We start from the raw sequence: 13,415 nt of genomic DNA, 5'->3' as shown, positions 1-13,415 counted from the left end.
TCAGGATAGGCGGGGGGCCGGGGAGGCGGGGCCGAGGGGGGTTGCTTGTGGGCGGGAGAGGCCTTTGTTACTGCGGCCCGGCCCCTACCCCCTGCTGCCTAGATCCTTGGAACCCCGGGTCTGGGACCTTTCTAGAGCCCACCTCCCTCCTGCTTCAGGTCCCAATGTCATCCTCACTCTGATGCAGGAGACCTATCCCTGAGCCCCTCCTCTTTTAGACCCAGTAGTCCAGGCCCCCAGCCCCTCATCCCTCAGACCCAAGAGACCTGGCCCCCAGCCCCCCTTCCTGTAGGACACAGCTCAGTTTCTCCTTTCATGAATAACACTGACTTTTGGGGATGAAATATCCTCCCTTCTACCCTAACTCTCATCCCCAGGATGACAGGAATGGGAAAGGACTGGGGGAAGCTGATCTTGGGGCTGGGAGGGGGAAGAAGATGGTAATCCAGGGCTTAGGTGCAAAAAATCCCGACTCCCATTCTTTCTGGGACTTGGCTGTGTGACCTTGGACAAGTAACTTCTCTTCCCAGAACCTCAGCGTCCTCCCCCCAGGTTACTGAGAAAAATAAGAGATCCTGGGGGAGGCGCTGGCTCTCAGTGTTAACCCCTGGCCCCACTGTGCATCCTTTTACTGGGCATAGTCCTCCCTCCTGCCCCACCAGGTGAGATATTCCTGTCCCCTGTCCCTTGTCCCGAGTATGGGCCTCTGAGGAGAGAAGAGAACAGTCTCTGAGCCTGCTCCAGGTCTGGGGCAGCTGGAGGCAGGAATTTTTGAAGTCACACCATGGAGGCTGTTTTACCTCAAAAGCGTATCCATCCTCAATCATCCCCCATTTCCCCCACATGTTTGCAGGAGCTGCTGCTCTGCGTCCTAAACAGACTACTCTGTCCTCTTTCCCCCCTCTACCTTGCTCTGAGGTGCCACCGGCTCCCCACAATGGCTGCTCTAATGATCTGGTCTCCCAGCCTCCACCTGTGCCTCCACCTTAGCTCAACAATCCCTGAACCCAGAAACCAACTGGTGCCCTGCAACACTCACTCAGCCCCGGCTGCTCTGCTCCTCTTTCTGTTCCTTGAACAAGACAAACTTGTTCCAGCCTCAGGGCTTTTGCACATGCTGTTCTTTCTGCTGCAATGCTCTTCCTACCAGACTGGCACAAGACTCTTTATCATTCAAGTCTCCCCTTGAAGAAGACTTTGTAAATCGTGCTAGGCAAAGCAACCCCCACTCCCAACACAGTATCTCTGCCATACCTCTGTTTTTGTTTTCTCCATAGCCTTTACCATGTCCTTATTTCATGAGTTCACTTGTTTATTTTCAATCACTCCCCCTCCACTCCCCACTTCCAGAATGTAAGCTTGGCTAGGGCAGGGTTTTTGGGATCACTGAGTCACCTGAAACATTCTTCTCCACCTAGGAAACTTCTGAACCCTTTCACACCCAAGCCTCTGCCCAGTATCTGGGGATTCCATTTGCACTTGGCAAGGGGTTTGCATTCTGAATAAAGACACCTTCTTTTGGCAGGACGTGGATTCAGAGATAGGGTGTCCCTTCCCTATCTGTGTTTCTGCTCAGATTTGCAAATAAGAGGCTTTTCTTGGACCCATACTGCTTTTTAAAAACATGGTTTCAATTACTAACATATTCGAATCCAGAAGTTTCACAGTGAAATCTGAATCTCTGGATTCTCCTGAAAAAATAAAAAGTTATATGATCTGGCAATAGAGACCCGGTTCCTGCTGGGGTGGGGGTAGGGCATGGGTTGGGAGCAGAGTTCCCTGATGCTAGTCACCCCCTTCAGGTGGGGCACCTGCTCTTCAGGTGGACACACCCTCACCAGGTCGACTGCACTCATTTTGTTAGTTGCTTGGCTCCGTGGACTTTTGGGTTTGCAGCCCCTGCATAGAGTCTTATGAGGTCAGGAGAAGATGACCAAGATCAGGGACCAAGGACCCAGGATTCAGGAATCCTGAGCAGGGGGCATAGTCTTGCTGCATGGCCCGAGGCACTACAAGCCTCAGTTTCCCTGTTTGCAAAGCAAAGTGTGAAGGACAGGGCCTCAGGGTCCCCAAAGTCCCTGTGGAGAGAAACCCTTGGGATTTCTTTAGTGTTCTAGCCCCCTCCCTCCTACGGGTTTCAGTTTCTCTGTCTGTGGAATGCTGAGGCTGGATTTGGTTGGCGGTGCCCCTGAGGCTGTAGGAGGGTCACTGTCACAGTGCCCCGTGAGGCCTCTGCAACAGCAGCAGTGCATTTCCTAGTGCTGCCTCCCTCCAGGGTTCTGTATTTCATGCGTGCTCAAGGGCAGGAAGCAGGCGTGTCTCTGGCATGGGCTGGTAAGATGCTGGTCACACGGAGGCCTTTGGGTATATCTGAGATGCAGTCTGCGCGTCACGCATTTGTCATGACCCATTCCGGGATTTGTGTGTCCATGGTCTTCTTTCTCTCGAGTCCTAGACTGTGGGAGAACAAGATCCTGGCATTTCTCTGCATTGGGCAAGTCCCTTCCCCTCTCCGGGTCTGAACAAATGCAGGGATCCAACTGGCTCCCGGAAGCCTGTGTTATGGGCTGCATTGGGCCCCTCCAAATTCATGTGTTGAAGCCCTAACCCCCAGGACTTCAGAATGTGACTGTATTTGGAGATAGGCTTCTGAAGAGATACTTAAGATAAAATGAGGCCATGAGGATGGGCCCTAATTCGGTATGACTGGTTTCCTTATAAGAAGTGGAGACTAGGACACAGACACACACACACAGGGAGAACCATGTGAAGACACGGGGAGAAGACGGCTGCCTGCGAGCCAAGGAGAGTGACCTCGCAAAGAACCAACCCTGCGGACATCTTGATCTCAGACCGCTAGCTTCCAGAATCATGAAAACATGCGTTTCTGTTGTTTAAGCTGCCCAGTCTGAGGTACTTTGTCACAGCAGCCTGAAAAGACTAATACAGCTCCATTCCTAATATTTACTGTCCTCTCCTGGCAAGGCAGCAACTGCCAGTGGCTGAGTGGCTTCCGTGGGACAGGGGCTGGGCCTGGTGCCCCTTGGGGCTCAGCTGCTGGAAGGGGAGCTCAGTTTGAAGAACCAGACAGAGGCTGTTAAGGCCCAGCCCTGGTTCTCTGCGCCAGTAGCTGTGCATCGGAATGAGCTGGAGAGCTGTCCCAAGTGCATACCCTCTGGGCTCTGGCCCTGGGAGTTTGAGCTGGAGGGTCCGGGAGCCCTGGGAACCTATGTTTCCTAACAAGTGCCCCCTGGTGGCCTCAGCAGTGCAGCAGTCTGGTGGATGACCTGGGCTTCCACAGGCCCAGGGACTTACCTCCAACCAAGACTGGTAAAGTTTCAGCTTCGGTCTCCTTGGATGTTTCTGGTTCCTTCGGCAGCTCTGGTTTCCTGAGGATCAGGGCCTCTTCGTCTTTGGGGATTTGACTCTTCTCCCACCATTTAAGCACTTTCATTCTAAGGCAGTGAGTTTTGTGGTCAATGCAGTGCTCAGTCTCCCCCGTTACCTGGAGGAGCCCTGGGCTGGAGGTAAGAAGACCAAGTTCCCTTCCATTTGCAGTTCTGTGACCAACCCTCCCCTTCCTTCATCAAATGGGGCTACAAATGCCTACCCTTTTGGCCTAGACTCTCTTTCTAGCCTCTTTCTCAGCCTCCTGCCCCAGAGCTGGCCCTGCCCTTCCCCTGCTCACCGTCCTCCCATGGCTCCCAGCACCCTCAGGACAAAGTCCCAGCCCTTCAGCCGAGTGGCTCTTCATAACTGTGCCTTTCCTCCATTTCTCTTCCAACCCCCTAATGTCTTGATATGTATACAATTTTTTTTTCTGGACAAATCTTGCTTTTTGCACCTTTCTTCTTTCTCTTAATATTGCTGGCATATTTGTGCGTATCAGTGCACAGAGGGCACTCTCTGTCTTTGTAGCTGTGTAGTGTTCTGTTGCGTGGGTGTACCATTGGGTACATAACCGATCCCCTTCCTCTCCTGCCCTGGCAACTGCAGGCCTGCTGGCTTGTCCCCCTGCTTCACCCAGTCTAGCTCTTCCTGAGTTGTGTTAAAATGTACCTTGGATTTTGTTTGTATTTGGCTATGGTGAAGCCAACAGATCAGGAGACAACTGTTATTGAAAAGATAGTTTGTTACTCGCAGTTCCCAGAAGAAGGGGCATGCCATGCCACATGGACCACATGGGGTGGGTCTGGAGGTGGGTGGGTTAGGAGGTGGAAGGGGGGAGGGGAGAAGCTTGGACAGGAGCTTTCCTTGTGGTTTCCATGGGAACGGACAAGGGTGGGCAAGCGGACTCAGGATTGGCTCATCAAAGTACCTCATCCACCTGGACATGGCCATTGGTCCAGGATGGGCCTGTGACTCAAGCAGGGACAATCAGAGTCTTCTCTGGGATTGACATATCACCAAGAGAGAGACAAATTCTATTTCAGCTAAAGTTGCTAAAATGTGAACTTGGGGTTGCTATGGGCCATCTTGCCCACTAGGTGGAGAGAACCTCCAGAGATCAAGTCAACACAGAAGACGCAGGGCCAAGGGATGGGGACAGACCGACTCTTGGGGACATCATTTGCGTGCCTGGATCCTGTCATGCTTGAAGTATAGATACTTTGTGCTATGGGCTGAATTGTTTCCCTCCCATCCAATTCATATATTGAAGTTCCAACACCCAGTACCTCTGAATGTAGCTGTATTTGGAGATAGCGCCTTGAAAGAGGTAATTAAGGTTAAGTGAGGTCATACGGATGGACCCTAATCCATGTAACTGTACAGTTGACCTTTGAGCGATGCAAGTTTGAACTGTGTGGGTCAGTTGAGAATTTGCATATAAATGGACCTGTTCAGTTCAAACTTGTGTTGTTTAGGGGTCAACTGTACTTGGAGATAGGGTCTTCAAAGAGGTGATCAAGTTAAACAGAGGCTGTTAGTTGGGACCTAATCCAATATGACTGGTGTCCTTGTAAGAAGAGGGAGAGACACCAGGGGCATGTGTGCACAGAGGATCACCATGTGAAAAGGCAGCAAGAGGGTGGCCATCTGCAAACCAAGGAGCAAGGCCTCAGGAGAAGCCAACCCAGCTGACACTTTAATCTTGGACTTGCAGCCTCTACAACTATGAGAAAATAGATCTCTGTCATTTAAATCTTAGACTTAGCACCTGGTCAAAATGTTCCTGTGGCAGGTTAAAGATGGTTCTGAATTTTTGGTGCTCCTCCCATGAAGAGGTGCTTCTCCCTGGCTAACCTATGCCTTCCTCTGTCAATTCCAGGCCTAGCCTTAAGGAGGACTGGCCATTTCTGCCTTGGAAGAGATGAGAGGCCCTGGGACTACAAGGAAAGGGAGACAGGACCAGCTGAGCCCAGGCTTCCACCTGTCCCCCTCAAAATGCCAGGCATGTGAGCAAAGGCCTTTTGGACCCTCCATCTCAGCCCAGCTGCTAGCTGACTACCACTAAGTGACTTAAATGGATGCCACAGAAAGCAGAAGCATCATCCAGCTGGACCCTACCCAAACTCCTGATCCATGAAATTGTGTGAAAAAAACCCACATCATTGTTTAAAGTCACTAAGTTTTGGGGGGTAGTGACATAGCAACAGATAACCAGAGCTGTTCTCTTTTTCTTTGAACTTGTTGAGTTCGGCTCTTGCTCACAATTGAAAGAGTCCTGACTAATGTGACTTATCTCCCTTAACTACAAAGGGTCCATTATCCCCTCAAACTTTTCCACCTCTGAAAATTTAACTCCCAATTCCTCACGACCTGCCTAGTTCTTCCATTTTCTCCAGCTTTCTTGTGCTCTCATTCCAGTCTCGTGTTCCTGATTTTTTATCTCACAGGTGGAAGCTTCAGTTCCAAGATGCCACATTTTCTAGCACCTGTCATGGTTCCTCTTCCTTCCCTCCTTCCCTACCCTGATGGGTACAAACGGTACCCACTCAAAGTGCTCTCTCCCTTCATCCTCCATGGCCCCCCTTGTCTCCCACCTCATCACCCTTCCACGGAACCCTGCCTGGAAAGACCCAAACCTAGATCAATGCCATTATCTACTCTGTCTCTTCCAATGACCACTGCTAGGAAGAAGCATTACACAGCAATGACACTTGGTGCCATTCACAATGAATAAGCTCTCGTCACCATTGGGCCTTCACCGCTGTTCAACAGTTATTTTTCTTATCCTTGTACAGATCTAATTCATTTTCTTCAGTGGCTATTCCAACTGCCCTTAACACCATCAGTAATCTTCCTAAATTCCCTACCCCTCATCCCTGCTCCCTCCCACGTCAATTTCAGCAGCTGGCCTTGCCATACTCCTTTAGTGTGAAAAAAAGATATTGGGTAGGAGGGCCTCACCATACCCACCCAAATCATAAATGCCACCTAAAGATGAACAAGGGAAATACAGAACATCTGCCATTGGATTTTGAGGATAAGGATAACTGGTTGCTTTAGAAAGTGCTGTTTCAGTGCCATGGTGCTGGAGAGAAGATTGTAGTGGACTGAAGAATGTAAGGGTGATGAGAATCAGGAAGTGGGTGTAAGCTATTCTCTCAAAATAAAATATTGGATGGTACATAGAGGGAGTTTGTGGGGATCAGGTGGGAGAGATTTGGGCATTTTTATATCTTTCAGAGAAAGAGCCAGTAAAGAAAGAATGATTGAAAATTTAGGAGACAGAAGGGATGATTAATGGAGTGTGGAGGAGATGGATTCCTAAGGAGGTAGGGCTAACCTCAGACAGGAAGAGAAATGCCTCCTTCTCTGAAAAAGGTAAGGAGTGAATCATCAGCACCAATAGTGATAACTTTGTAGGTGTTGGGAGTTGCTTTTCTCCTGTGAAATAGGTAAACCTTACTGCTGAGAGTGAGAGGGGAGGAGATGAGAGAGCTGTGGAAAAAAGAAAAGCATTCATAATACTGACATTACTGTATTGGAGAGGGCTGACGAAGGCAAATTGAAGCATTTCTGGGAAGTACTGATGCCCTACCTCCACCAAAGGATGGAGATACTGAAGGGGTAGGGTTCCCTTCATATCTTCCTTGTACAGTCCTCTAACCTAGCACTTGTTTACTTGTCTATGCCCCTGGAAAATATAGGACTACAGGGTCAGATGAAAAAGGATTGAAAGAAAGATTTACAAGTATTTAATGAGAACCCGATAGCAAAAGGGAAGAACAGAAGCAACAGATGAAGAAACAATGGTTGAGAATTTTTCAGAATTGATAAAAGATACCAGAACACAGATTAGAGAGGCCAAACAAGTATAAATAACAGCAAACAAAAAAGAGATCCACACTTAGTTACATCAGAGTGAAAGCATTAGTACTAATACCCCAAAGCCCAGATGTCTATGGGAGCCCTGAAAAGGCACCCAACCCAGGTGCAAGGGAAGGTTTCCTGGAGCCCATGATAGAAGAGCTGTGAGCTGAGTCCTAAATGATGAGTAAACATCAGCCAGGTTAGAGAAGGGAGCAGGGATGGCAGATTATGTGGAGAGAAGGGCACCCAGCAGAAATCACAGTACAGCTAGAGAAGATTTAAACAACATGATTAATGAACTTGATTTAAAGACTATACATATACATAGAATGCTGAATTCAATAAGTGTAGAATACATGTTATTTTTGAGCCCACATGGAATATTTATAAAAACTAAACAAAAATTGTGCCACAAAGAAAATAAAAAATTGAAACCACGCATAACATATTCTCTGAATTTGCTGGATTTAAACTAAAAGTAAAGAAATGAAGGTTATTAAAAAATATTCATGTGTCTGAAAAAAGCCATGGGTCAAAAAATCATAATGGAAATAAGAAATATTTTAACAAAATGATAATAGAATATTTTATATTAAAATTCGAGAGATGCAGCTAAAGTTATGCTTAGAGGGAAATTTATAGTCTTAATGCAAACATTGGAAAAGAAGAATGGTTTCAATTTAATAATATAAGAGTCCATAACAAGAGGGTAGACAAAGCAGAATGAACTGAAACAGTTATAAGGAAGGACATAAAGAACGTAAATAAATGTAGTATACTTTGTGAAAGGTGTGCTGATTAACTTGATACTCACGCTAGGAGGACAAGGAAGAAGAAGAAGAGTGCCGATGCAATGGATCCGTATACAATGCCCTGGACCAGCCCCTTCATGAACACTTTGGAAACTGAATTCTTATCTGGAATCAGAGGGAAATGAGGGTGTTTTTTCTCCTAAGGCTGTGAAGTCTGAGCTACTACTCTTTCATTTGTCCCTGGTCCCTAGGTGGTGGTGTTCTAGCCCAGTCACTAGACCCCTGTATACTTACCTGGTATCAGGAAGATGCTTGAAGTATGGATTCCATATAGGTTCCTCCCCTCACAGTGGAGGCGCATGACTATTTCTGGCTTCCCAATAAGGCTGATGGTGCTGTTGGCCCAGGGGGCAGTGATGGTGGAAGACACCTGGAGGATGTTATCCATGCTGTTCACACTAATAGGAACGCCTTCCATCAACCACTGCACGGAGGGTGTGGGGATCCCGTAGAAAGAGCAGCTGCACTGCAGCATCTTCTCCAAGGAACAGGAGGAATGGAGCAGCGTAGCGGGTACTGTGGAGAGGGTGGGTCAGGAGTCGGCAAGGCATCCTGACCTCCCTTCTCCGCTTCCTCTAGGACCCAGCCTTCTCCTCATTCATGATTCACAAGGAGCTTCAAAAAAACTTCCTGGGAGTGCAGAGGAGCTGGGATTCACAGCCGTTCCCCTTCATCCTCTCCTCATCTGTCTCAGATTCTGGTTCAGCTTTTACCTCTAAACTTTCAGACCCAGAAACCAGGGGGTAGATGTGAGTTCTCCCCAGACTTCTTTCCTTCCCTTCCTACAGGACTCTGGTCTTTCTCTTGGGCTTATCATTTTTCCCAGACTCTTTTCCTCCCTGGCCCACCAGCACTTACAGATCACCTGGAGCGCAGCCATGTTACTTCTGGTCAAGTTAGGTAGGGAGAAGTTCAACTGGCATTGGAAAGTGGTGCCATAGTCCTCAGGCTTAGGGGGAAAGCGCAGCACCAAGGAAGAGGAGGAGCTGTTGCTGGAGCCATCTGTGTTGAAGGACATGGTCGGCCCTTTCCAGGAGAGGAAGAGGGCTTTGGTTTTTATGCAGGAGCCTCTGATGGTACAGGTCAAGGTCACAGGCTCCCTAGCCACAAGGATCTCTGGGATGTGGAGCTCCGGTTTCTGGGTCAAGTCTGAAGGTGAGAGATGGATTGGACCCAAACCTTAGAGACAAGGAACCCTCATGGCACACTTCACTGATGCACAGTGTTTGCAGATTACAAAGTGCTTTCCCACCCATTAGTTCATTTTGTACCCCTTCCTCACTCCTCCTGGAACCTGCAGTTGCTATCGTTGGGCAGTTTTTCTTATTTCCCTTCTTTGCATGGAAGGGACATAACCCCACTGTTTAGGTGAGCAAACTGAAGAAACTTGCCTAAGGTGGCAGAACTTGAACCCAAACCCTGGTGAGTGAATTTCCTAAGTATCTACACTGCCTATGACCCCTTGTCTATCCCCCAGCCTCCTTCCCTCCCTTCCAGTCCAACTCTCCCCGTAGGCTCTGTCCCTTTCCAGCTGATCTGTGATCATTTACGCCTCCATGTCTTACTGGCTTGATGCTGCTGGAAAAGTCACTTCTCTCTTTGCCATTTCTATTCAGAAAAATAAAGATATCGATCCTACCTATCTCTTTGTATTTATTGTTGTAAAAATTAAGTCACTAAGGTTTTGGAAAGCCCAGTGCCTGGTGAGGTAAAAACCATACACTTACCAGAACCTCTTCTGGAGTTCCTTCTTTCCAAACCACCCATTGCATGAGATTGAATGTCACCTGACATAGAGACTGTGATATTCTCCCCCAGTAAAGCACTCTTTTGTTCTCCTAGATCTACATGGGATGTCACGTTGTCCCTTTTGAGTACATTGTGGATCAGCAGGGTACAGTCTCGTACTTGAAGATTCCAAATACTGTGGAATCTTCCGTTGGTGTTGTCATCTATGGTAGCACGGGGTCGGTTTGAAGCTATCGGGGAGCTGATATTCTTATTGAGCCAGTAGCCTGTGATCATGGAATTGCTTTGGGGTTCTTTGGGAAATTCTAATCTGCAAGGGACTGCAGGGCACAGGCCCTCTTCCACTGGTATCTTCGTGACTTCCATCAAAACATGAGACAGTAACCCTGTGGGGAGAGATTCAAGTTGAAAAACAGACTCATCTAGTGCCCCCCAGGATCCCAGTGGAGCATTAAAGGATTAACCTTACTCTAGAAAGATTTGACTCTTACCCACCTCTTAGGAGGGAACCTCTAAGCCCTTGGAATGTCTTGCCTGATAAGAGTGTCTCGGTTTACCTGGGGCCCGGGGCCACACCGGGTATCTATGCTAACAAGGTGATTGATGGTGGGGACCTTGGGGCACGAGGTAGCAGTCTGACCTCTGGAGGAGCTGGAGACTAAGGTCAGCCAGAGGGGTGGTCAGCCATGTCTACAGGACCAGACCCCCAGTAAAAGCCCTGGACACTAAAGCTCAGTGAGTTTCCCTGCTTGGCAATACTGTGTGTGTTGCCTTATGTTTCTGAGAGAAGTAAACACCGTCCGCACGACTCCACTGGGAGAGAGAACTGGAAGCTTCTGGCTGGTCTCTCCTAGACCCTGCCTTATGTGCCTCTTCTCTCTGCTGATTTAAATCTCTTTTGCAATAATGAACTGTAACTATAAATGCAATAGTTCTGCTGAGTTCTGCGACTCCTTTTTGTGAATCGTGGAACCTGAGGGTGGTCTTGGGGACTCCCCAACTGCACCAACCTAATCTGGTTTCCTGGGTTTTTGTTGTTCGTTGGTAGTAACTGTATCTTGTGACCATGGTCATGTGGCATCATTTCTGAACCTCAGTTTCTCAATCATAAAAATGGGTACAATGATACCAATGCTGCAATGTTGTGAGAATTGAAGACATTAACTACAGAGGCACATGGCACCCTATAATAATAATAATGCATATTGTTAGACAATTATTCCTTCCCCTTCCTTCTCCATTTCCTAGGTGACAACTCTCTTGTGTACAAAATGGATGTCCTGGTAAACTTCATGGTTCCTGAGGCCACTTCTAGTAATGACATCCTAAAATGATGGTAGTAATACCTCCTGTGTAAGCGTTTATAGATTTCCAAACACCTTCATAGAAATCAGCTTAAGCCATTCTCATAATGCCTTTATTATAACTCCCCTAGACAGAAGGGGAAACTGAGGTTCAGAGAAATTAAGGGCCCTGTCCCATGTGATAGAGAAAAGAGTAACAGCATCAGGCCCAGACCCCAGCTTTCCACACATGAAGTCCAGTACTCCAAGACATCACATTCCATGGATCTCAACACGTGGTTCTGGACCACCATGCTGTTTCTTCTCTAAGATGTGACTTAATAACACCTACCATACAGGATGATGGGGAGAAAGGATGTGGACACATGTATCACTTAGGTTCTAGAGTAGCAAGGACATGGCATTAAAATGGAACTAGGAGTCAGAAGAGTTGGGCACTCCACTAGCAAAATTTCTAAGGACTTAGGGCAAGCTGCTTAATCTCCCAAAGCAGCGGTTCTCAACCTTCCTAATGCCGCAACCCCTTAATACAGTTCCTTATGTTGTGGTGACCCCCAACCATAAAATGATTTTCGTTGCTATTCTATAACTGCAATTTTGCTACTGTTATGAATCGTAATGTAAATATCTTTTCATTTTCCGATGGTCTTAGGCGACCCCTGTGAAAGGGTCATTCGACCCCCAAAGGGGTCGCGACCCACAGGTTGAGAACCGCTGCTTTAGGTCCTCACCACTTCAACTTCCCTCAGCCTTGCACATCTTCCACCCACACCCACACCCACCCTGGCCCATTCTTGGCTTCCTCAGATGCCTCCCACCCTGCCTTTCATTCCACTTACCCAACCATAAGAGTAGTAGTGCCATCAGCACCAATGGAACCTCAGGGACCAGAGAGGACCAGGACCTATGCTGCTGCTAACTCTGATCTCGATCCATGTGTTCTGGAGGGAAGAGTTTGGAATGGATGAGGAGAGAGCCAGCAGTAAGAGACATGTGGTGGGGATAGAAATAAATTCACTGCTTACTAGGGGTTATTGTCCCTTCCATCACCCTTAACTTTTTGCTGTGACATTTGTCTATAGTTGAATGATATTTCCATACTGCTGACAGTGGCATTCGACTTTACCCATGAGCTCAGTGTTCCAGAAAGTAGGTTTAGGAAAGCAGATGTACATTTGTCTATATTTTTGTGTTGTTCAAGAATGAATAACAATAAGATATTTTTATACTTTAAGTAATAATTTATTTTAATAAAATGTAGCACCTTAACTCTTTTACTTAGAAATATAAATGCTCTAATTATTTTCTGGGGATTTTTGACACGTTTTGGAGAACAAACTTGAAATCAACGAATGCAGTGAAAAGGTTAAGGTCTGTTCATCTTTTGAATTAGGCGCTTCATGGGAGCAGCTGCTAGGAGTTTCAAGAACAGAGGAGCATCCCCATGACTCTCTGTGGAGCCCCAACACCATGTCTGCCTTCTTCTCTCTCCTACAGTCTTCACTCAGCCCCTTCCTCCTTTAAAGGACCTCAGATGCCAGGCTGAGGAGCTTGGGCTCTCTCCCAAATTGATAGGGAAGTCATGGAAGTCAGGGAAAGGCTCTGAGCCATGGGAAGCAGGTTTGGGTATAAAAAAAGTCCCTCTGGGTCTGTATTGAGGAGGAAGCAAGAGTTCAGGAGAAAGATGATGTGGCCTCAGCTGGCACAGCGGCTGGGGGGATAGAGAAGATGGGATATATCTAAGAGATATTTGAGCAATAAAAGATATTGCTAAGGCTGATGGGATAAATTCCAAAACTCCTTTGCCTTGCATTCGAGGCTCTCTATGATTTTGCCCCACACTTGTACCATCTCCACTGCCTCCTTCCCTACACCTCTGCAATTCTTTGAATACCACAGAGAAAAAGGAACTCTTTCCACACACACTCCACATATTCCTACCGCTGTACGTTTACTCAGGCCACTCCCTTTTTCATGGCATTTTGCTGCAACTCTCTCCTCTGCCCACATTCAAATCCTACATTCTATCCAAGTCCAGTTCCAGGTCCAATATAACTTCATTCTGGAAGCTGGCGAGGATATCCACAACCAGAAAGCCTCCTTTCTCAGACCCTCTTCAGCACTATCTGTCCATCCCTTTTACGGCAATGTCTTGGGCAGACCCCGAGAGTTGCCTGTGTGATCCAACCTGCTGTGTCTTCTTTTTTTTTTTAAGATTTTTATTAGGGAATTGGGGGATGGGAACAGTGCTGGGGAATTGGGGGAAGGGGAACAGACAAGTTGCTGTCGTTTT

The 13,415-nt window shown here is 47.5% G+C and overlaps 1 protein-coding gene across 1 annotated transcript; it reads right to left on the bottom strand.

Annotated features, from left to right (window-relative positions):
* Window positions 1-8,067: 8,067 nt before the first annotated feature.
* LOC109377739 (SIGLEC family-like protein 1) lies at window positions 8,068-9,087 on the bottom strand. Its single transcript, XM_019634173.1, has 3 exons — window positions 8,928-9,087; window positions 8,304-8,585; window positions 8,068-8,174 (listed from the first exon to the last, which is right to left on the bottom strand). The coding sequence occupies exons 1-3, from the start codon at window positions 9,085-9,087 to the stop codon at window positions 8,068-8,070; spliced, it is 549 nt and encodes a 182-aa protein (XP_019489718.1).
* Between the last annotated feature and the right edge of the window lie 4,328 nt (window positions 9,088-13,415).

This window comes from Hipposideros armiger, unplaced genomic scaffold (genome assembly GCF_001890085.2).
Source record: "Hipposideros armiger isolate ML-2016 unplaced genomic scaffold, ASM189008v1 scaffold_1531, whole genome shotgun sequence".
Classification (NCBI taxonomy): domain Eukaryota; kingdom Metazoa; phylum Chordata; class Mammalia; order Chiroptera; family Hipposideridae; genus Hipposideros; species Hipposideros armiger.
Note: the sequence above shows the minus strand (reverse complement) of the source record. Positions and strands in the feature narration are given on the sequence as shown.

Coding starts and splice junctions, on each gene's coding strand:
- LOC109377739 (XM_019634173.1), bottom strand. CDS start 9,087: ATGTCCTTCAACACAGATGGCTCCAGCAACAGCTCCTCCTCTTCCTTG. Junction 8,586..8,927: donor GGCTGCGCTCCAGGTGATCT/GTAAGTGCTGGT, acceptor CCCTCTCCACAG/TACCCGCTACGCTGCTCCAT. Junction 8,175..8,303: donor AAGCATCTTCCTGATACCAG/GTAAGTATACAG, acceptor CTCTGATTCCAG/ATAAGAATTCAGTTTCCAAA.